Source organism: Meriones unguiculatus, chromosome 15, assembly GCF_030254825.1.
Source record: "Meriones unguiculatus strain TT.TT164.6M chromosome 15, Bangor_MerUng_6.1, whole genome shotgun sequence".
NCBI classification, from domain to species: Eukaryota; Metazoa; Chordata; class Mammalia; order Rodentia; family Muridae; genus Meriones; species Meriones unguiculatus.
Genome location: NC_083362.1, coordinates 1,482,706 through 1,506,072, shown reverse-complemented (window position 1 = coordinate 1,506,072; position 23,367 = coordinate 1,482,706). Strand labels below are relative to the sequence as shown.

At 51.9% G+C, this 23,367-nt stretch overlaps 2 protein-coding genes and 1 long non-coding RNA gene across 14 annotated transcripts in view; 1 reads left to right on the top strand and 2 right to left on the bottom strand.

Moving 5' to 3' along the window:
* Positions 1-1,070: 1,070 nt before the first annotated feature.
* LOC110556758 (uncharacterized) lies at positions 1,071-12,291 on the bottom strand. 3 transcript variants are annotated; one of them, XR_009586355.1, is made up of 5 exons: positions 11,218-11,367; positions 8,421-8,547; positions 8,221-8,257; positions 2,932-4,181; positions 1,071-2,095 (listed from the first exon to the last, which is right to left on the bottom strand). It is a non-coding gene; the product is annotated as an uncharacterized LOC110556758 (long non-coding RNA). The 3 variants fall into 3 exon arrangements; XR_009586354.1 differs by lacking the exon at positions 11,218-11,367 and adding an exon at positions 12,159-12,291 and having other exon boundaries at positions 2,932-8,257; XR_009586353.1 differs by having other exon boundaries at positions 2,932-8,257.
* Positions 9,676-23,117, top strand: LOC110556753 (paired immunoglobulin-like type 2 receptor alpha). Of its 3 annotated transcripts, XM_060367943.1 has the most exons (8): positions 9,685-9,911; positions 10,205-10,319; positions 10,428-10,591; positions 15,436-15,627; positions 19,271-19,301; positions 21,363-21,409; positions 21,595-21,626; positions 21,750-23,117. In XM_060367943.1, exons 1-8 carry the CDS (start codon positions 9,866-9,868, stop codon positions 21,870-21,872), a joined length of 750 nt encoding a protein of 249 aa, XP_060223926.1. In that variant the 5' UTR covers positions 9,685-9,865; the 3' UTR covers positions 21,873-23,117. The 3 variants fall into 3 exon arrangements, with proteins under 3 accessions (XP_060223927.1, XP_060223926.1, XP_021506349.1); XM_021650674.2 differs by having other exon boundaries at positions 10,205-10,591; XM_060367944.1 differs by lacking the exon at positions 15,436-15,627 and having other exon boundaries at positions 9,676-9,911; positions 10,205-10,591.
* Positions 22,450-23,367, bottom strand: part of Zcwpw1 (zinc finger CW-type and PWWP domain containing 1) — a 29,719-nt gene continuing 28,801 nt past the window's right edge. For all 8 annotated transcript variants that reach the window (XM_060367937.1, XM_060367940.1, XM_060367938.1 and 5 more), the window contains one exon: positions 22,450-22,896. In XM_060367937.1, coding sequence (XP_060223920.1) covers positions 22,583-22,896 — 314 coding nt within the window. In that variant the 3' untranslated portion in view covers positions 22,450-22,582. The remainder of the gene's footprint in view (positions 22,897-23,367) is intronic.

Below are 23,367 nucleotides of genomic sequence, written 5' to 3'. Positions count from 1 at the left end.
ATGGCGAATCACAGCGAGACATAAATGCAGCTCTTATTCCTCCAGCCACAAGACCCAAATGTACCTCAGTCACAACCCTGGACCAAGTCAGCACCAATCCTGAGAGACTAACTGAAGGTATGAGGGGTCAGGGGGGGTCTCCAAGGCTTCTCCTGGCTAAAGTGAAGTCTCCTGGGGCAGCTGTGAGAGTCTGGACATGTCTAACTGGAACCAGGCCTACTGAGGAGGAACCCAGCAGCAGCCATGGACACAGTGGGCCTGACAGCTGGGTGGTCTTTGCTCTGAGATCCCTGAAGTGGTCACTCAAGCAGGATGGCATGACCGAGGTCTATCTAGTCATGTAAAGAGTCCATTTGTCAGCCCCAAGCCACACACGACTGACCACAGAAAAGGGATGGGCCTTAAAGCTGTTACTCAAATGGTCATGTGACCTCCCAGGTTCTTTTCCATTCTCGAATAGGGGAAAACCACAACGGGGCCACAGCAAGGATTTACACAGAACCAACATTCTCAACAGGTGCTGAACCCCTGGTCAGACACAGGAAGGGAGACTGGGACTCTGGTCTGCCTCAAGAAAACATTATGGTCCCACGAGGAGCAGACATTGGGTTATTCATGGTACCGGGGTTTGGGTTTGTGTCTCTGGCCTGAGCCGGTCAGGAAGAATATGAGTAGAGGAAGCCGGCCATGGTGGCACAGACCTGTGCAGGACACTGTCAGGAACTAGAATCTGAGGAGTCACAGAGCCTGGCCTGGGCAGCCATGTTCACCAAGGATGAGGACTGTGACAGCTAATCAAATGTGAAGGAGCCTTCAATGATTTGTGTGCTCATACATGTGTAACCCAGAGGACAACCTCAGTCATTGAGACTCGGGACTCCATCCACCTGGAGAGTCAACCCTGGGATTCTGTGCTCGGCGGGATGGCATATTGATATGGGGGTTCATTGTTTTGGTTTGGTTTTCTGGAGACAGAGAAGATGGCTCTATAGACCAGGCTAGATCGAAACTCTCAGAGATCCATGTGCCTCTGCCTCTCACAAGTTAGAATTAAAGTCCCATATGACCAATCACACTTAAGGTTTATTTTTCAAATTACATTTACTTGTTATTCTGTAGCATGAGGGCACACTTGTACCTGAGACACACCCAGGTGACACTCCCTGTGGTCACATGTATGCAAAAGCCCCTGTGGGAACACCAGAACCCCAGGCTGCTCTTCCACAGAACATGCCCTCCCCTGGGAAAACAGCATGGCTGCAGGGCCCAGTCACTGGTTTGGGGAAGCAGGACCACACTGCAGGAGACTGCCCATAGCGTCCTGGACAGAAATCACACCCACAGCAGGGTGTCCATGGGGATCCAACTGAGTCCAGAGTGGAACAAGAGCAGAGCTCAGGACTTGGGTTAGGGAGCCAGCAGAGAGCAGCAGTGGGGCTGAGCACAGGCCAGCTGTGGTCCTGCAGAACCTGCCAGGGCTGCTGTAAGTGTGCTGGGACACAGGAGCTGACATGTGGCCATCCTGTCAGGTCCAGACCCTCCTTGGGAGAGTCAGCCATCAGCTGACCTTTTACCCACAGGCCCCAGACAGTGAGGGAAATGCAGATGGAACCTGGAGGAGAGAACTCATGGCCAGGAGATACCCTCGCAGACCTTGCTGAGGGTAAAGACAGGGTTCCCCTGGTACAGTGCTCGCTTGCCTGGCATGCTCAGAACCAGGATTCTCCCTGCAGGAGCAGAGGAAGGGGTGTGATGGTGCACACGTGTAATCCAGGTCTTGGAGGGCCAGACAGCAGCATCTGGAGGAGTTCAATGTCAGCCTTGGCTTCATAAGAAGTTCAAGGTTCAGTTTGGTGTAATTGACATCCATTTTAAAAACTCAGAAACAAACAGATAGAAAGCACGTTGTGACAGAGACAGTCGGCCCAGACCCCTCTCCTGACTGACTGTCCATCTGGGGTGACTCACCCAGAGCCTCTGTTCCTCGGCTTCCCTGAGTGTAGGATGGACACAGAAGTGTCTCCATGTGCAGATGGCTGGGAGGCCAGGAGAATTTGTGTCAGGCTCAGGTCAAGGGATCTGAGGACCATGGGCCCTGGGAGGAAGGCAGAGAAAGCAGACATGAGAGAGTTGTGCCTAGACAGTGAAACCACAAAACACCACCAGGTGTGAAGTCCATAGCTGAACACAAGGGTTTATTTGATACAAACTGCAGTCCAGGTGGCAAACATTCCTGTAGAAATGGGAGAGGAGTGAGGCCGAGAGGTCAAAAGGATCACAGTTTTTAAAAGAAAAAAGACTCAACTGGGCATTTCCAAGCCTTGGCATTTCATAATTGGGTAATGAGTTCATGAGGAAGTTGACCTTTAAAATGACTAGATTGTTTGGGGAATCAAGACAATAAACAGTTCTCCTACCATCTGGAGCATATCTGATAGAGAACAATGCCTGGAGTGTGCTGATTGGATGTTGTTGGGGAAAAAGTGTGATTAGCACACTCTGTGGTCTCAAGCCAGGGGCCTTCTAGGAGGGTTGCCAGGAATCAGCATCTTTTACATGCAGGAAGGAATGTGGAAAGCCAAATTACTCCCCACAGAGAGCTGGACATGTCTCAATTGACCTGGTCCTAGGCTTTTATCTAGGACCACAGTCATGCTGCCCGAAGACACTATTTTTAAAGTTTGGAGCTCTCATTACCCCTTTTCTAGAGGATACTATATTGATTCCTCCAGATGTGTCCAAGAGCTAGCATGACCAGAAGAAATACATGGAAGGATCTATTTTCCAATGTGTCAATTGATACAATAGGAACCCATTTAACCCTATGCCAGGGAGCAGCTTTAGATATATCATTTCAGCATGTTAGATGGGATTTTTGAGCAAAGGTCTCTTCTTCTGACATTACTTCAGTTCAGACAAGAGGACTATTACCATCAGGGTCCAGGAAGGGTAAAATGCCAGCCATAGGCTGGGCACTGGTGCAGTCCTCAGAAGTGTCTGGTTAGTTGATCCACCTGGAGAGTCAGGGAGCAATCATGTCAGCTTCCAGCAAGTCCAAATTTCAGCTTGCAATCCATAGCTGATCCCCGAACAGATTCTGTCGGCCAGGTGAACATCTGCTGAGACAAATTCAGACTAGAGATACAAGTTAAAATTTGTCTAGTAATTAGGAAAAGTGAGGAACCCCAAGACAAAGGGGAAAACTCATCTGGGGTCTGTTTGAGCTATGCCATTCCAGGTCTTCTGAGTTTTTGATTTTCTGAAACTCTTGTCAATTTTAGTTTCCAAAAGGAAGTATATTGTATCACCATTGTATTAAGATCCATACTTTAGAAAGAGCAGTTAACAGGTGTCTACGAGCCAGCAGGAGTAGATTCATGCCATTAAGACTTCATAAAAGCTACAGCTTTTGGGTCAGATAGACACACATTAGCCAGATGTGTTTAGCATGATGAAAGGCACCTTTAAGTTTATGTTCAGAAGACAATCAAAAGGAAATTAAAATCTCAAGCTTGTGACTGAATGATAAGCACTCAGTGCTCCATCAGCTTATCAGAACTCTATTGATCCATGTCCTAACTCTGAACTTCTGAAATTTTATAAGATAGGAACAACAATAGCAGAGGGGAGGGAGAAATCTGATATATCTCCCAATTCTTTTATATCACTACAATTTACATTCACATACCTTAAAACACCTTTTTAGACCCTCCAATCTTTCTTGAACTTATCAACTTTGAAACATTTTCCTAGACCATTAAACAATTTTTTATATCCTCATAACTTAAACTTTCATATCCTCCTACCTTACATAAACTTTGCATTTTTCTGTACAGTTTTTCACTCAAAGACATAGGCAATTAATATGAAGCTTGTGCCCAAGGCAACCTTCTTTAATTTTCTAAATAAAAGATCTAGTACTTAGTAGTTCTAACTAGCTAATGAATAGACCGATGAACTTACAGTGGATCTAATTGTCTGCATTTAGCAGCAAAGCTATCATTAGCCTAGCGTAGCCATCATGTGATCAGAGATCTGAGAAATTATAAGCTATATATATGTACAAATCAAAAGGACAGTGACGACTAGTCAGTCCACCACCTAGGCTGTTGTCCCTGGCTCCTGTGGCATCATGACCAGAGGCAGTCTGGCGATCAGGCACAGAAGATGAGAGAATGTTTCTGTGGAAAAAAGAACATGAGAGAATGGCTCAGAGAGATGGTCCAGTCATAGAAGCATTGCTCATGGGTAGGAGGACCGAAGTTGGACCATGAGCAACCATATTATAAGCCAGAGGTGGGCAGGAACTTGTAATTCCAGCCCTAAACAAGCAAGAGACATGGAGAGTCTTGGGGCTGGATGTCCAGCTATGCTGAATTAACTGGTGAGTTCCAGGCCAACAAGAGTCCATGTCTTTAAAAACATGTGGATTCCTTTGGTGATGAATCATGGATGTAACATTTTTCTAATTTTATTTGAATTATGGATTTTGAAATTATAAATAAATGGACATAAAATATCGTGAGTCAGTGAGATAGCTTTGTGGGAAGAAGAGCCTCCCGCCAGCCTGCTGACCTGGGTTTACTTCCTGGGGACCCAAATAGTACAAAGTGAACAGTGACTCTGGAAAGAGTGACTCCCTTTCAGGGTCACACACAGGTGCCTGGGGAGACCTTGTTGGTGAGACCTTAGCTAACAGACCTCCAGGTGCCAGGATCTCTCACCAGGGAGGGGAGCTGACATCACAGTAGTGACTGGTGGCCTCACACCCTGCTTCCCACCCTTTCCCTGCCTCCTGCCTGGGAATCAGAGCACGTGGCTGCAGGATGGTGCTGGGAACATCTGTCCTTGGACAGCAAGAAGAGAACCCCACTTCTGCCTTGTGGGCTCTGATTTCCTGTCCTTGGACCTACGTCATTCTGTTTGTCTGTGGACATGTGAGCATGACTGTGCTGTTCCCTGTGTGTCCTGCAGTCAATAACACTTTTAATAAATGTCTTTCTCCCAGAATTCCATCTCACAGTCTCCCCTGACCCTGCTCCCACACACCCCATATGGGACTCTCAGAGAGTGGAAGATTGCATCAGGACACAAGTCACAGGGAGAGAGGCAAGGACCATGGTCCACACAGATCCACTGCCTGAGAATCCTGCCTCCTCTCTCCCTTACTCCCTGACACTGCCATCTCGTCCACAGCCTCAGCCTCCATGCTCCACATCAGGACACATGCCAAAGACTGACCCTGAGCCATGAGCCAGAGAAATCTCTCAGACTGACCCTGAGTCAAAGACAGACAGTCCCTCTGACCAACCCTTGAGCTGGGAGACAAAGCATTCCTTCCTTAGAAAAAGGTTGACTCAAGATGTCAGGAATAGATTAGCACAGAAAAGGCTTACTGAGGGAATTTGCAAGATAGTAGCCCTCAGACAGCTGCACTAACAGCCCCTGCCTTTGAGCTGGAGTCAATGCAAATTCCAGCTCGAAATCCTCCCTCCTAACACCTCACCTTCCTCCTCCCCATTCCCTCCTTTTCCTCCTTTATAGTCTGTACCCTGGCTTACAATAAACAGACCTTGACAAGACTTAGCTTGGTCTCATTCTTCTTTCTCGCCCGTTTTGCCTTAAAGGGGAAGGCCTTCTCGTATCCCACCCAATAACTAAAGTTCCGCAGGTGGGTCAGCCACAGGCCATGGCTGCTTGGGTCCATGTTAGCATTCTTTCCTCACTAGTCTAATATATGCACTCACTTCCTAATTTGCCGGGAGCCAAACGTATTTACTGAAACCAAAGCCAAATAGCGAGCAAAGGTCATTTAGTGGAGACCTATAGCTATTTAGTGAAAGGGTTATCTAGGACCCTAAGTCATGGGTGATAGGTTTGTGAGGACATCGTCTGTTAGTCTTAGAGCATCTGTGAGATATCTTAAGAAAACATCCTTATGGCATCTTGCATGTGCAATAATCAAGCCATGAAAGCACTTTTGCTATCTCCCACAGCAGGAATTCGCCTCCCCCCTTTCCTGCCTTCTCCCTATACAAGTTGGGTGAAAATTTCTAATAAGCAAGGGCTTGATAAGACAAACAGACTAGGCTTCCTTCTTCATGTCTCTCTGTCCTCCCATTCTTTTCACCTTCTCCTTTAGGAACCCTTTGAACTCCTGCCGGTTGGGACACTTACTTCCTGTCATGTTGATGTTCTGGCCTCTGGGCTATCTCCTAGGACCAGACTTCTGTTCCAAGTCCAGCATTTCTTAACATTTGATATTCACAGGGTCAGCTTCTCCCTAAGAGAATGCCAGGACCCAGGACAGCATCCTGACTGCCCATAAGACTGGAACCAGGCTGCTCTTACAGGCAGAAGATGTTCCTGGCCAAGCCTGGTAGAGATGGTCAGTCTCAGGGAGGCATAAATGCAGCCCTTATTCCTCCAGCCACAAGACCCAATTGTACCTTAGTCACAGCCCTGGACCAAGTCATTGCCAACCCCACGAGCCTCTCTGGAAGTAGGCAGGGAAATGGGGAGGTCACCAAGGCTTCTCCTGGCTAAAGTGAAGTCTCCTGGGGCAGCTGGGACAGTCTGGACATGTCTAACTGGACCCAGGCCCACTGAGGAGAAACCCAGCAGCAGCCATGGTCACAGTGGGCCTGACAGCTGGGTGGTCTTTCTCTGAGCATCCCTGAAGTGGTCACTCAAGCAGAATGGCATGACTAAGGTCTGTCTAGTCATCTAAAGAGTCCATTTGTCAGCCCCATGCCACACACAACAGGGCACAGAGAAGGGATGGGCCTTAAAGCTGTTGCTTAAATGGTCACGTGACTTCCCAGGTTCTTTTCCATTGTCCAATAGGGGAAAACCACAATGGGGCCACAGCAAAGATTTACACACAACCAACATTCTCAACAGGTGCTGAACCCCTGGTCAGACACAGGTAGTGAGACTGGGACTCTGATCTGCCTCAAAAAAAATTATGGTCCTACTGCGGAGCAGACATTGGGCTCTTCATGGTACCGGGGTTTGGGTTTGTGTCTCTGCCCTGAGTCAGTCAGGAAGAATGTGAGTAGAGGAAGCTGGCCATGGTGGCATAGGCCTGTACAGGACACTGTCGGGAACTAGAATCGGAGGAGTCACAAAGCCTGGCCTGGGCACCCAAGTTCACCCAGGATGAGTACTGTGACAGCTAATCAAATGTGTAGGAGCCTTCAATGATTTGTGTGCTCATACATGTGTAACCCAGAGGACAACCTCAGTCATTGAGACTCGGGACTCCATCCACCTGGACAGTCAACCCTGGGATTCTGGGCTCAGCCGGATGGTATATTGATATGGGGGTTTGTTCTTTTGGTCTGGTTTTCTGGAGACAGAGAAGCTGGATCTATAGACCAGGCTAGCTCCAAACTCTCAGAGATGCATGTGCCTCTGCCTCTCACAAGTTAGAATTACAGTCACATATGACCAAAAGCACTTAAGGTATTTTGTTTGTTTGTTATTTTTAAGGTATTTTTGTTTGTTTGTTTATTTCTTTATTTGTTTGTTTCAAATTACATTAACTTGTTATTCTGTGCTGTCAGGGCACACTTGTACCTGAGGCACACCAAGGTCCCAACACTGCAGTGACACTCAACATGGTCACATGTATGCAAAAGCCCCTGTGTGCACACCAGAAGCCCAGGCTGCTCTTCCACAGAATGTCCCCTCCCCTGGGAAAGCATCATGGCTACAGGGCCCACCACTGGTTTGGGGAAGCAGGACCACACTGCAGGAGACTGCCCACAGCGTCCTGGACAGAAATCACACCCACAGCAGGGTGTCCATGGGGATCCAACTGAGTCCAGACTGGAAGCAGAGCAGAGCCCAGGACTTGGGTTAGGGAGCCAGCAGGGGGCAGCAGTGGGACTGAGCACAGGCCAGCTGGGGTCCTGCAGAACCTGCCAGGGCTGCAGTATGAGTGTGCTGGGACAGAAGCTGACACGTGGCCGCCCTGTCAGGTCCAGACCCTCCTTAGGAGAGTCGGACATCAGCTGACCTTTTATGCACAGGCCCCAGACAGTAAGGGAAAGGCAGATGGAACTTGGGGGAGAGAACTCATGACCAGGAGTCACCCTCTCAGACCTTGCTGAGGGTAAAGACTGGGTTCCCCTGGTACAGTGCTCGCTTGCCTGGCATGCTCAGAACACAGGATTGTCCCTGCAGCAGCATATGAAGGGGCGTGATGGTGCACACCTGTAATCCAGGTCTTGGGAGGCCCAGACAGCAGCATCTGGAGGAGTTCAAGGTCAACATCATAACAAGTTCAAGGATCAGTTTTGGCTCATTGAGACCCAATATAAAAACTCAGAAACAAACAGATAGAAAGCAAGTTGTGACCGAGACAGTTGGCCCAGACCCCTCTCCTGACTGACTGTCCATCTGGGGTAACTCACCCAGAGCTTCTGTTCCTCGGCTTCCCTGAGTGTAGGATGGACACAGAGGTGTCTCCATGTGCAGCTGGCTGTGAGGCCAGGAGAGTTTGTGTCAGGCTCAGGTCAAGGGATCTGAGGACCGTGGGCCCTGGGAGGAAGGAAGAGAAAGCAGACATGAGAGGTGGGATGCCTGAGCCCCTGCAGAAAAGCATTGACAGGACAATCAATGCCAGGAACGCTGAGGAAATGGGACGTGATCTCTATTCATGATGCCTTTTCCCTGCTGCAATCTTGTCTTCCTGCCCTCCAGGGAGCTGACAAAACCTCCTCATGAGAAACGGTAGGAAGACTCTCCTACAGAGCCAGCCCTGAGGCCACCACTGCCTCTGTCTCACTTCTCATGACTTCACCCAAGTCACAGGCCAGCTGTGTCCACGCTGAGTGATGTCCCAAGCTGACACAGGGCTGCTCTGGGCCTTCTTGTCCTGCTTAGGTTCTGGTGTGATATAACTAGAGGGAGTCGCTGAAGAATTGTAGAAAGAGCCACCTCAGAGGCTGCACAGAGCCAGCAGACTGAGTCCCTGAGGGCACTGAAAGTCTGCAGAACTCAGTGTGACTAGAGTCCAGTCACCAGCCATGTGGAAATCACGTGACATGTGCCAGCTCTTATCTGATCCTGGTATCCTCTCCCGAGTGTGTTATAGTCCCAGTCAGGGGAGGCAGGAAGGCTCCTCTGGAGACCAGAGTGGCCTTGGAGTCCCTGTCCAAGAAGCCCAGCACATTGGAGACCTGGCAGCAGGGAGCAGGGCAAGGAGGGGAGGATCCACCAAGCCTTGGGTCTCCTGGGCACTGTGAAGAGTCCCAGAAAGGCAAGACAAGAGCAAAGGGCTGATGAGGGGCCCAGGAGGGCAGGGGCACTGTGCCAGGGATGATCGAGGAATGTGTGTCTGCACAGCCCTCCTCACTGTGTCTGAGGTGAGATTCTCAGGGAGAGACTCAGTCAGCATGGCAGGAGACATGGTGACAGTCAGACTGAGGAGGGGGAGGGCGGGGTTAGAGGAGATTCAAAGAGGACAGGAAAGGGAGAGATGACAAGCCACAGGGAATGGGAAAGACGAGATGAGTCAGAAGGTCAAGGTGGAAGAGAGGAGAGCTCAGCCAAGGTCAAGACCATATCTCCAGACAGAAGTGGGGGCTGGGCTCAAGGGCAGCCATCTTGTCTGTGACCACAAGGGAGGCTATTCTGAACATGGGAAAAGAAGAAGCCAGATGGTAAAGGAAGTCACTGGCTACAGGGAGGTGGGGATGGGAGGCTCTGCTCCTCCCCGTCCTCCACAGGAGAAGGTCTGAGGATGTGGGTCACTTCACCCTGATTCTCTGGACTGCTGAGCACCCCAGTGTCCTCCCTGGGCCTCCTCTCCTGCCTTGTGGCTCTGCTGCTGTCATTTCCTGGAGGGCCTCTGGCCATGGCTTGGCTCCTGCTTTTGCTGCTATCAGCATGTCTGCAAGCTGGTGAGTGTGGGGACCTCACTAGCAGGGACTGAACCACAGGAGGGACACAGGGCAGGGAGGAGTGGGCTGTCGTGTGGATAGGGGTCTGCATGAGGAGCCAGCCAGGCCTCTCTGCTCAAGAGACAGCTCATCCCTCAGAGTGAGCCTGTCCCAACCCTCCCCTGTCTGACCTGTCCCACCTGCCCTGGGGACAGTCCTGCCCTTGTCCCACACCTGCCTGTGAGGAAGGCTCAGGAGGCTCTGGGTTGTCCTTTCCATTCCCTGCTTGACCTCAGATCCCCCATCCTTCCCAGGATGCTCAGCAAGATCCAACAGAGAAAATGACTATGGGATGAACCAGCCAGCACGTCTCTCTGGTGTCCAGGGTGGCTCCATCGAGATCCCATTCTCCTTCTACTTCCCCTGGAGGTTGGCAGAGGATCCTCAGATGAACATAGCCTTGAGGTGGAAGGAGTTCCACGGGGAATGTATGTACTACTACACCACAGGTTTCATGCACAGCCATTTCAAAAACAGGCTCACCCTGAACTGGACGCCGGGTCAGACATCCGGAGTTTTCAGAATTTGTGACTTGAAGGGGGATGACCAGGCCACATACTTCTGCAGAGTTTATGTGCAAACGACAGAAGGCAGGAAGATGTGGCAGTCGATTAAGGGGACCCAACTCACAATCACCAATGGTGAGTACCCGATCCAGGCCAGAATTCAGTGGCGCTGGCCTCCTTATCCCATAGATGTCATTAGGGAGCCAGCACTTCTGATCCTTCTCTGAGGTTCTTCTCCCGTGTCTGTCACCTCCCCCAAGCTCTGCCAATGTTACCTTTGCTCTTCCCCATAACCATCTTAGCAGCCCTCCCTGAGCTGGTCCCTCACTGTACCCTCAGATTCCACCACCCCAGTTTTGGACAACATGGCTCAGTGTCCTGCTCCTTCCTCCAGACTGTCACTGCCAGCCCTCCCTCCCCCCTCTTGGAAATCCACCTGTATCTGGACTTTAGGATGGGGCAGCCTTCACGGGGTCCTGCGTCAGGGCCTTGGTTAGACGAGGCTTCACCCCACACCTCATGGCCTTCACAGTCGGTGTCTTCTGGTCCCCATACATTCCTGTAACTCAATCACCACCCTCCTCCCCAGCCTTCCACAGTCAGTGTCCCCTGGTCCCCATAAATCCCCTCCCCCTATGGGTATCCCTCCTTCCCGAGTTCCTCACATCCCTGCCTCAGTGCCCTTTTCCCCTCCCTCACTTCCCTCTTCTCCCTCCTTCCTACCACCCCCCTCTCTCCCACACAGGCCCCTGTATCCTCACCACCATCGGGTGTTATGGCTGTGTCACCTCCTCTGTTGCAGCTGTAACTGCAGCTTCCACAGAGTGTGCACGGGCCCAGCCCAGTCATTGTGTGGACCTTACCCCACCACCTGTCAGTCACTGCTGCTGGGCATGCTCAAGGTCATTACACGAGGGAGACCCAGAAGCCAGCACAGCTCAGCCCCTGCGCAGGCTCATGCTGGTGACACACAGACCTTGACAGGGACCTTTGCCTCCACCTTCTCTCAGCCAGAACAGGCGCAGCCTCTGCTTGAGCTCACTGGATGCTTGTCTCCATTCCGTCTGGACTCTGTGGAGCATGTATTTATGTGTGAGCATGTATGCATGTGTGTGTGTGTGTGTGTGTGTGCACATGTGCTTGTGTGTGTGGGTGTGTGTGTTTGCTTGTGTGTATGCACTTGTGCTTGTGTATGTGTTCTTGTGTGTGTGTGTGATTGTGTGTGTGTGTGTGTGTGTGTACATGTCCCATTTTGTACTTGTGTGAGGCCAGAAATGGACACTGGGGTCCTCCACTAGTAAGTCCCCCTCTATTCCCTTGAGGCAGGGTCTCTCCCTGAACCTGGAACTCGCTGTTTTGGGGTAGGAACAGGCTATGAAGCCCCATGATTCTCTTGTCTCTGTCTCCCACAGTGTCACAGTTGCAGGTTCTCACAGGACCTGTCTTGTAAAATTAGGTTTGTGATGTGTGAGGAAGGAAACCCAAGATTACCTGGCCTCCACACACACAAACACACACACACACACACATATACACAAACACACACATACACACAAACACATATATACACATAAACACACATACACATAGATACATATACACACATAAAAACTCATACAAAACTATGTGTGTGAAAAAATGTAATAAAAATACTTTTTAACAAAATAAAATATAAAATTGTCAAATAATAATCACTGGTTACCTTGCCAGGGTTCAGCAGAGCCAGGGGTAAATGGGTTTTCCCTTCCAGCATATCGCCCACATCCCCCTGGGAAAGTCCTGCCTCATCTTCACCCCGTCCTGGTTCAGGATGAACTCCGGAGCCTGAACTGCCAGGGAACCTTCTGTCTACAAGGTTCCCTAAATCGCCTATGCTGAAATTCTGTTCTTCCCAGCCCCAGTCTCTTCCTCCTGCCCTTTGAGCTAATCTGTTAGGTTCTTGGCTGACAATCAGTGGAAGGCAGCCCTGTCTTTCCCTGCTTCGGTCAGACATACCATGATTTTCCTCTTGTCCCCAGGGCCACATGGACAAAGGTTCTCACCTCTACTCTGGGTTCTTTCCTCAGTTCTTTTTAAAGTTTAATTCATTATCTGAATATTTACAAAATATTCAAATTAATAATAAATGACATTTTTCCTTTCATTACTTTCTTATAGAGTCTCATGTAGCCCAGGCTGGCCTCAATCATGCTCTGTAGCTGAGGATGACCTTGAACTTCTGATTCTCCTGCCTCCACTTCCCAGATGCTGGGATCACAAAAGTGTGTCACCCTCCTGGTGTGACCCTCATGGGACAAGACTCAGGGCCTTGCTTATGCTAGCCATACACTCTACCCACTGAGCTACAACCACTGCCCCCAAAAAAATCGTTTTATCCAATCATTTACCCAAAATCAGTGCAGAGATGGCACAACTGGAGAAGTACTTGCAACAGTATTGAAGAGAACCCTGTGGTTGGCTCATCAAATTTTACATAATTTTACTTTTTTGGCCAAATTCATTAGCACTCTCCTTTGCGATTTTTTTTCTTTCATGTCTAAGGAGAAAGATCCCTGGTGACAGATCCCTTTCTGTCAATTAAAAATAGACTCTTCTCTCATGTAATAAATTCAACCACAACTTCCCCTTCCTCCACTCCTCCAGCTCCCCTGCACTCCCCTCTCCCCAGATCCCCTCCCCCACTGCTTCCTCTTCAGGGAAGAGCAGGCCTCCAAGAGAGCACAGCCAAACAGGGCAAAACAAGGTACAAGGCAAGAGCCCTCCTTCTGAGGCAGAGGAGGGTCTCAGGAGCAGGCAAAGGAGTCAGAGACTCGCCCCACTGCCAGGAGCCCCACACAAGCCAACAGCCATGACGTCTACACAGAGAACTGTGCAGACCCGGGGCTGCGTTTTACCTTCTCTTACAGAACACCATGCATTTCTACCCTGTCTGTCCGTTTTACAGTGTGTCTTCGTTTTCAACTGTGCTTATTATTGTTGTCTGTGTGTGCACAGGCACCTGTGGGCCGTGATTTACATGTGCTCAGAGGACTTCCTGCAGCAGATTCTCTCCTTCCACCTCGCTTTGAGCTGGGTCTTCTCCTGTTGTCTCGGCCTCCCATCTTGAGGTGCTGGGATTGCAGATACCCACCACACCTATGCGGGTTCTGAGGGATCAGATGTTGTCAGACTCATAGCAGGTGCCTTTATGTTAGTTTGTTCTTAATTTGTTAACTTTTTAATGTGTGTGTTCACATGTCAGGTGTGTTTGTGTGGACATACATGTGTAGGCCAGATAGCAACCTTAGAAACCTTTCATTTCCCTTCCTTCTTTCTTTCCTTCCTTCTTTCATTCCTGATGGTGCTCAGTCTTTGTGCTTCAGAGTATCCTAGTGTCCCAGTTAGAGTTTCTATTGCTGTTAAAATCACCCTGGCCAAAGAGTTTGGGGAAGGAAAAAAGGGGTTTATTTGTCTTACACATCCGGATCCCATTCCCTTATCAAAGGAAGTCAGGGCAGGAACTCCAGGCAGGAACTGAAGCAGAAGCCATGGGGAGTGATGCTAACTGGATTCCTTTTCATGGCCTGCTCAGCCTGCTTTTCTTTCACCATCCAGGAGCACCTGTAGGAGATGGCCCCGCCCACAGTGAGCTGGACCCTCCCATGTCAGTCACCAGTCAAGAACATGTCCTGCAGGCTTGCCCACAGGCAATCTGATGGAGGTGTTTTCTAGTCCAGTTCCTCTTTCCAGACAACTCTTGCTTGGGTCACACTGCCAGTGATAGTGACGATGGTGACGATGCTAACCAGAACACAGGCAGAACAGCTTTATGGACTGAGCCATCTCCTCACTTCTCCTGCCTCTTCTTCTCAGAACTACATTGTCTTAGTGATTCTAACTTTATCCCTGTCAATGGCTGATGCCATGTTTGCATCTCAGCCATTACTCAAACACTTTCAACAACTCTGTTTTCTGTTTTGTTCTTTTGGACATTCTGGAAAAATTCCAAACTGTGTGTGTATATATATGTATGTACACTATATATTATATATGTATAATAATAATTTCATCTGTATAATATATATGTGTGTTCTGCTTGTGCACACGTGTGTGAGTGTATGTACTCTCACACAGACACACATTAGACACATGAATAAAATAAATAGGAAAAAGATCTTAACAGTATTTTATTATGTAAATATTTCATACATGTATACCATGTATTTTGGTCATATCCACATCAGGAGTGAGGAGTGTCTTCAGCAATAGGTTCTGACTGTTATGGTGGCTGCTCCAGAGCGAGTGAAGTAGCCTGTGTTGTGCTGAGGGCCGCTGGGCCTCCCTGACCAGGAAGTCCCAGGCAGGCGGGCCGGGCCTGGCACCAAGGTTTTCATTTAATGACCCGTGTCTTGAGGAGCGGGGTTCCCCACCCTTGCAGACACTTCTGTGCTAACAAGAATTGTTTTCAGAAAAAGGTTGTTGTTGACGTTGTAACTTGGAGATTGTTCTCTGTCAGTGATGATGACATAGGGGCCTGAGCACGTACTAACAGGAAGTGGCCAGTCCCCATTACTCACCAAATTCTCAGACTGGGAAGAGGAATGTGGAGGCCCAGTGACCCCCTGCCATGTCCACATTTGGGATTTTGACAGGTCCTGACAGGAGGTTTAGGCTTAACCAGAAGGCCAGAGGCAGGCAGAGCCAAGCAGGCCAGCTCCTGCTCCCGTGCAGCCCCCACCAGGGAGCCATGCTGACCTCCTCCAGTCTCCCCTGCAAGTTCTGCTGAGGAGAGCTTGTCAGAACTGTGTGAACTCACTTTCTGGGAGACCAGGTCTTTCTCTGGCTGCCTCCAGGCTCCAGCATGAGGCTCCTCAGGAGATTTCAGTTCCTTGGAGCCCTTTCTTCAGGAGTGTGACAGGAAGAGGGCAGCAGAGGACATTTTAGGGCACCTTGGCCCCTGCCAGGGAAGTGCCATGCTGACTTCCTCTGTCCCATCCCAGGCTCTGGGCCCACCTCTCCATGCCCGACCACTGCGACTTCTGCACCCAGCACAATTGCCGTGAAGCACACAGGACAGGGGGAAAAGAAGCCTCAGCATCTGGAAGTCAAAATCGGGCTGGCGGTGGCTGCTGCTGCCCTCCTGGCTGGGGTTTTGACCTTGATAGTGCTCCTCAGGCAGAAGAGAAGGAAAGGTAAGGGTCCAGGACCACACCCCATCACTCATCATGGTGTTTCCACAGCACAGATCCTAGGGCCCTGGAAACGCCACGGTCACAGTACCTGTCACCCAAGCATGAGTTCTGTCACCATAACCCCTGTAATCCCGGGGCTGGGGAGGGAGAGATGCCATGATCCCTGGCCCGCCATACCTTAGCCTAATTGGTCCACCTCAGGTGGCAGAGAGAGACCTTATCTTTAACAACAACAACACAAAAGTGGACATCTCCTCAGGAGCAATGGGGAAGGTTGGCTCTGGCCTCCTCCCTTCCTCCCCCACAGTGGGAATCCATGCTGCCTCCTCTGCAGTCCACAGCCAGGCTCTCGCTTATAGCAGCTGGGGGCTTTGATGGTGGGTTGGTTGGCTGCAGGTGTGCTTAGCCCCGAGCACCTGCTCTCAGTGAGCACCTCCAGTGAGGCTTCTGCAGGCTCAAGCCTGTGATGGCACCACCCAGTCAGGGCCAGCTCTCATGTCACAGCCCTGTTCTCCTGTCACTCTCCTGTCACAGCCCCGTTCTCCTGTCACAGCCCCGTTCTCCTGTCACTCTCCTGTCACAGCCCCATTCTCCTGTTGCTGTAGTCATTTGTCCTCAGCCCTCCACTCCAGCTTACAGAGGAGACATGGCCTGCCCCAGAGAAAACCAGGGGAAAGCAGAGAGGACTGGAAGTTGCCTCAGCTCAGCTGAGTTAGTTCCCTTAATGGGCTGTGGTGCTGACAGACACAGTCGAGGACACGTGGGTAGTCAGCAGGACTCTCAAAGGGAGAAAAACAACAAAGCGTCAAAGAGTAAACAATGACAACCAGAGGCAGAGGACGGCTCAGGAGGTCAAGGCACTGGCAATGGCCAGAGAGGCATGGCTGAAGGAAGGAAATAAATCCTCTAACACACACACTCACACACACACAAACACACACACACACATACACACACAAACGCACATACAAACATACACATGCAGGAACAGAATGTCATGTGCACACTCACATACATGGTAAATAAATAAATGTAATACGATTTTAAAATTAAAACAGTGACAGCCAGTGGTGGTCCACACCTGAAATCACTGCACGTGGGAGGCCGAGGCAGGGGGACGTTGAGTTCAAGGGCAGCCTGACTGCCACAGTGAGCTCAAGGCCAGCCTGGACAAGATGAGAGTTTTTTTCAGCCCCCTTTCCTTGGACAACATAGCCAGGAGAGTGCTGAGAGCCGTGCAGAGGACACTCTCTGGCCTTCCAGAAAAGGGAGTTCACCTCAAGGAGCCTTGAGGGGTGGGTGCTGGTGGAGGAGACAGCAGACACAGAGGGAACCTCCTAAGTCAGGCCCAGAAGCCTCTGGGACCTGAGGCCAAACGAAGGGGCCACCTCAGCTTCCTGCTGGGGTGACATCACAGCCTGTGCACACTCTCAGTGGGGGACATAGGGTGGCTGGGACTGATTGCCTGGGGAGGGAGGAGTTTAAGAGTTCTCCCTGCCATGGCTGACAGAAAGGTAGGTGACAGTGTGCCTGGGAGGTTCTAAGGAGAGCTTAGGCCCAAACAACATGGCGGGGCCTACAGAGACAAGTGGGGGTTCCTTTGCAACTTTCTGAGGTCGGCGTGAGGTCTCACTGCACAAGCCAGAGCCTGGAAGGAGCCAGGAAGGAGCCAGGAAGGAGCGAGGTAAAATCACTTCCCAGCTGAGACCCCCTGGGCCTGCATGGAGGTCTGCAGGCTAGAGGGTCACAGCCTGTCTGTAGTCTGTCTGTGACGGGAGAGGGGCTGCTGCAGCGGAGTGTTAGGAGTGGAGGACAGGCTGGGCCTGGCTGGTCACGAGGACAAACCCAGTTGGGCTGCAGGAGGAGAGGAGTGCCAGAACCAGGGGAGGCAAAAGCATTCAGACCGTGAGCAGCCCGTGAGGTGACACACACCGTAATCCCGGTGTGTGCAAGGTGCCGGCAGGAGGATCAGCGGTTCAAGGTCACCCTGGGGTGAGGAGACCTCAAGGAACAAAGACTCAGTGGTTACACTCTGGAGAGCCTCAACAGGAAGGTGCAGGACCAGGCACAGTCTCCAGTGTGGTGGAAACACTGGTGAAACCACCAAGCCATGCCGGGACCGCAGGAGGAAGCCTGGGGGAGGGTGTTCAATGCTGGTGACTCTTCCCTGCTGGGTGAAGCATCGTGGTCAGAAGCAGCTTCACAAGGAAGAGGTTGTTTGGGCTCATGGTTCCAGAAGGAGGTTCCAGAATGGTGGGGCAGCAGAAGCAGGGCCCTGGGCAGGAGTGTCGGCAGCCATGTGCAGAACACAGAACCGGAAGTGACGTGAGGACATAGGGGCTCTAAACCCTTACACAGTGACTCCCACCTCTTCCTGAGGCTGCACCTCCTAACTATTCCCTAAGCGTCTCCCCGGACAGGGCCAAGCATCAAACAGTCAAGCCTCTGGGGAGAGCTGTCACTCTCCCAGGACAGGCTGACCAGGGAGCTGGGGTGCGTCATATTGAAGCGTCTGTGTGGAACTCCCAGAGCTGTCCCCAAAAACCAACACCTGCATTTAAGTCAGCCCTTAGGAGCCCTCTCTCAGAGGACCCAAGTTCAGCCCCCAGCATGGGTATGAAGCAGTTCCCGACCCCCTGTGAGTCCATCCTCAGGGGCTCTGGCCTCCTTGGGCATGGGAGCACGTGGGGCCTCGCTCACCCAGTCACACCCATCCACACACACAAACAAAAATATATCAAGCTAAAAAAGTGAAGTAAAACACTTCGGGAAAAGCCCAAATTAGCAGCCGGGTGAATTGTTCTCCAAAACACAGTGGGTGACATTCTTGAGGGAGAGGAAGTGGTGATAAGAAACAGCTCATTCATGAAATGGAAAATGAGGTAAGATCCATGTGAAGGGGCTGCAGGGATGGCCCAGCCGCTAAGAGGCCCGTGCACAGGACCTGAGCTCTGCTCCCAGCGCCCACCTCCAGCAGCTGACCGCCTGCACCTGCAGCTTCAGGGTACCCATGGGGGAACATAATTTACAACTTGTTTTCTTTTTGAGACAGGGCTTCTCTGCGTAGCCCTGGCTGTCCTGGACTTGCTTTGTAGACCAGGCTGGCCTCCAGCTCACTGAGATCCACCTGCTCTGCCTCCCGAGTGCTGGGATTACAGATGTGTGCCAACATGACCAGTTTTAAAAATTCTTTAAAAAAAAAATAATTAAAAAAATTTAAAAAAAAAATCTCGAACTACAGTTGCAGTCAGAGGGTAAAGATCTTGGGCAAGCCTGAGCCCCTGAGGTAAATCCCCTGGGAGCCACCCGAATAAACCAAAAAGCTATAGTAAGTAAAACAGCAGAGTGTGCACCAAGACAAACAAACCAGTAAAATGTAATCCGGAAAGAGGCGGTTTCTAAGGGCGCTTAAAGGAAGGCGGGTCAGTTGGGGGGGATAAAGCAGCTGTGGGCTGAGAGGAAACTTTTCCCAAGGCGAGGGAAGCCAGGGGCCAGGGCTGGGGCGTGGACCTGGCAGAGTTGGGGGGGACAGGAGCCAGCAGCAGTGGCTCCAGGCTCCTCCTGCTCCCTCCTCTGAAGGTGCTCTCAACAGGGAGGAAAGCTGGGGAGTGGCAGCTGACACTGACTCTGTTCTTCCCCACAGGCCAGGCGACTGAAGCGGAATCCCAGGCCAGGTGGGCACCACCCTCTGCATCCTCAGGGCTCTTGGCCACTGAGCCACCCTCCCGCCCTCCAGATCACACAGGGCTCTTCACGGCATCTCTCCAGCCCTGCCTCCCCCATCTGCTCCTCCTCCACCCTGGATGACCTAGTCCACAACCTGACAAGGGGCAGCAGAGGCCCATGGAGCCTCCTTCCCAGAGAAGCCCCCACCCCGATGCCCCCTGGCAGTGCCTAAGCTTCCCTCCATGTTTCCTGCAGTGCCTAAGCCTCCCTCTCTGTGTCTCCATCAGTGCCTAAGCCTCCCTCTCTGTGTCTCCATCAGTTCCTAAGCCTCCCTCTCTGTGTCTCCAGCAGTGCCTAAGCCTCCCTCTCCTCCTCTAGCAGTGCCTAAGCCTCCCTCTCTGTGTCTCCATCAGTTCCTAAGCCTCCCTCTCCTCCTCCATCAGTTCCTAAGCCTCCCTCTCTGTCTCCAGTTCCTAAGCTTCCCTCTCTGTGTCTCCAGCAGTTCCTAAGCCTCCCTCTCTGTGTCTCTAGCAGTGCCTAAGCCTCCCTCTCTGTGTCTCCATCAGTTCCTAAGCCTCCCTCTCCTCCTCCATCAGTTACTCAGCCTCCCTCGATGTCTCCAGTTTCCTCTCAGCCTAGAGCATCTCCCTGAGTTCATCCAGACTCTGCCTTTCCTGCCTTCTACCTGGTCAGTGCCCATACCCCAGGAACCCTCTAAGACCCTCCACATCTTCTGTCCTTTTCTCTTTGCCTTCCAGGTCCTCTGCCCTTTCTCTCCTGCCTTTTCCTTTCCCTCTGACACATGGCCTTTTCCAGCCTTTGTTGTCTGTCCTCATTTCTTCTAAAGAAAGGAAGCCCAGGCTGGCCTCGAACTCGCTCTGTACCAAGGACGACCCTGAATGTCTGATCTTTCTACCTGCCTCCCAAGCACTGGGATGACAGGCAATGCACCCCTGGATTGTGAGGTGCTGCGGGTGGAACCGGGCCTTGTGCGTGGATGCCAGAGTTCCAGGAGCTGTAGTGCGCCCCAGCCTCCGTCTTTGCTCTCCTGCCCCTCTGTGGCTCCTCCTCCAGTTGGGTCCTGGCTTCCTCCTTCCAAGAACCCAGCCTGACACCTACTGTCACCCACCCAGAAGACCTGGCCTTCCCTAGGCAGCGAGGCAGGGCAGAGCCGGTTCTTCCTGCTTCTGCTTTCTTTTCCTTCCTGGATTTCCTAGAAGAACTCACCATCACCCAGTGCTTCCAGCCCTTGGCCAGGCCACTCCCCAAGGGCCTGTCATTCCTCCTCCAAAGAGCCCTGTCCTGGGAGGGAGTGCCTGCCTGCGTGTGTGTGCCTGTGCCTGTGCGTGTGTGTGTTTGTGTGTGTGTGTTCTCAGGCCACACCCACTTTTCCAATGATGACTCTTCTTACCATTTATTGTGTGCATTCACGTCTGTGCGTGGGTATGAGTGTGACTGGGCACGCATGTGGAAGACAGACAATTTCCAGAATCTGACCTTTCCTTCTTCCTATGGTCCTCGGTTCTCAGTGTCCACAGCAAGCCCTGCCCTCTAAGCGGCTTCCTCAGGCCCAGCCTGGTGTTCCTGTTGTGACAGGGTCTCGCCCTGGTCTGGAACTCACCAAGTAGAGCAGACTGAGCACCAGGAGCCCCGTCTCCACCTCCTCAGCACCGGGTTACTAACACACACCACCACCCCCAGCTCTGTGCGCCCGTGTTGGAGAGGTCGACGTCATGTCTTCCTCAGTGGCTCTCCATCCTATTCCGTGTTCCTGCATGTGTGCTGTGTGTGTGCACTGTGTTGGAAGCCAGAGGTTTCCGCTGTGACTCTCCTCCGCCTCCCACCTTCATTTCTTTGCAGGCAGGGTCTCTCCGTGAATCTGGGGTCTACACTGGCTGACCACTCCAGGGACTCACCTGCCAGGCTCTGCTTCCCCACTGTCCAGCTGTACATGGTGTGGGAATCTGAGCTCAGGGGCCTCACACTTAGTGACAAGGCCTTCACTGACCGAGCCTCCCAGCACCCTTCCTGTCCACCTCTAACATGCTGCCCCTCTTCCTCCTCCCCAGGGAACTGTTCATACACACTGAGAACCGTGAGACAGACGGACATGAAGGTAAACCCTGCCAGCGCCCTCTCTGCACCCTTGGCTCTGCCGCCTTCTCCCAAGAGCCCACACTTACAGACGCACCCCTCAGCATTTGCCCCTTTCCACCTTCACCATTCCCCCTGGAGCTCCCAGCACCCGTCTACCTTCCTGTCACACTACGGCCTTCAGCATTTCCCATCCTTTTTCTCTAGAGCAACACACAGAACCCCGAGAGAACCCCAAGGTAAGCAACTCGGACTCAGGCCTGAAGAAAGCCGCAGGGACGGAGGGGGCTGGAGGGGCAGAGGCCTGCGGGGTGGGCAGACAGACACTGCAGGGGCTGCCCTCTGCCCTCTCCTCTCCCCAGGAGAACATCGTGTATGCCTCCATCGCCCTCACGAGACCAGCCTCCCCGGGAACAGCCCCCTGCCCGCCTGTCCACGAGCAACCCCAGGAAGAGACTGTGTACTCCACCGTGAAGGCCAAATGAGCTGGGTCACACACACAGGGTCACCTTTGCCTCGCTGGGAAGACTCCCAGGCTGCCCTGAGAGCCACGGCCGGGGACCGAAACTCACAGGGCGCACACTCTGGCCTCAGAGAAACTGAGAAACTCCCAGTTCCCTTTTCCAGCTTCCTAGGCCTTTCTCACAAAATAAACAGATCCACAGAATTGGCCTACATGACTCTTACCAGAGAACTGATGTGACCTTAGCTTCCGGCCCACTAACAAGCCTCTGCTGTCACTCTTTCCTGTTGGCCCTCGGCAGGGGATTCCCCACAGGCTGGCGGCCAGTCTACATGCTGTGTTCCCACATCTGTAAGAATAGACACACAGTGGGACTGCTTCCCACGTGCCACCGCACGGGACATCAGCAGGACCCCAGAGTGAAGACACGGAACTAAGCAGCATGTGCTTAGGTGTCCCCTCAAGCCACGTGGCTCCTAGGAAGTAGAGCAGCCAGGACTTGAGCCCGGCCTTGCTGCTCTGGAGGTCCCCCGGGCCCTGGCTTCCTACACTGCCCCGAGAAGGCTGTCACCATGGGGACAGGAATGAAAGCTCAGCAGTAACCCAGAGTCCCGCTTTATTAACACAGGCTGCACAGGACTGGACCCACGGAGCAGGTCCACAACCCCTACCCTGACCAGCTGCTCCAGAACTGAGAGCCCCTGCCACAGACAGCAGCAGGAGGACCAACAGCTACTCCTCAAACAGCGCGGCCAGCGACTCCTCTGAGCTGCCCCTCCGCAGCAGCTCCCCTCCCTCGTCCGGCTCGCCAATGTCGTCCAGGAGCTGCTCCAGGTCCAGGTCGCTGGAACCATCATCTTCACGGAGGAAACTTGTTGCCTCCTGTGTCAGGGGCACGTGGCGCCCAGGCCCTTCCTTTCCCCATGGAGAAACCCCATGCCGAGCTGCTGGGATAGGGCACTTCGACACAATTTTGACTTCTTTTTCCTCAGATAAGTTGGTGGCTGGGGCCTTGCTTTCAGGAGCTTTGAATTTCTTCTTAGGGCCTGAAGGGAACAAGGGACAAAGTTGAGAGTCAGCCTATGCTGACTTTTTACAGGCAGTTTCTGAAGTCTTGTGTTTAAAGCATCTGAAGGATAATCTTAATACGAACATGGGCTTTTAAGTCACACTTGGATTCTAGCCTTGTGTCAGCTGTATATTCATCGTGGGTCTTGAACAAATTTGAAACTTTCTGAGTCTTAGTAAACTTGCATCTGAAATGTCACAGCGGCTGGAAAGATGGCTCAGCAGCTAAAAGCAGTGGCTGCTCTTACAGAACGCTGGGTTTCAATTCCTGTGCTCACATAGTAGCTCTCAGCCTTCTGTAACTCCATGTGGAACATGGCGCCCTCCTCTGGCCACAGGCCTGTGTGTGGTAGGCCCCACCCCATCCACCCTTCTGTCACTCCACGTGGAACATGGCGCCCTCCTCTGGCCACAGGCCTGCGTGGGGTAGGCCCCATCCCATCCACCCT

Excerpts from the sequence above, each read along its gene's own strand:
- LOC110556753 (XM_021650674.2), top strand. The coding sequence starts at position 9,866 with ATGGCTTGGCTCCTGCTTTTGCTGCTATCAGCATGTCTGCAAGCTG. Across the intron at positions 9,912-10,204 it reads ATCAGCATGTCTGCAAGCTG|GATGCTCAGCAAGATCCAAC; the intron begins GTGAGTGTGGGG and ends CATCCTTCCCAG. Across the intron at positions 15,628-19,270 it reads CAGGCAGAAGAGAAGGAAAG|GCCAGGCGACTGAAGCGGAA; the intron begins GTAAGGGTCCAG and ends TCTTCCCCACAG.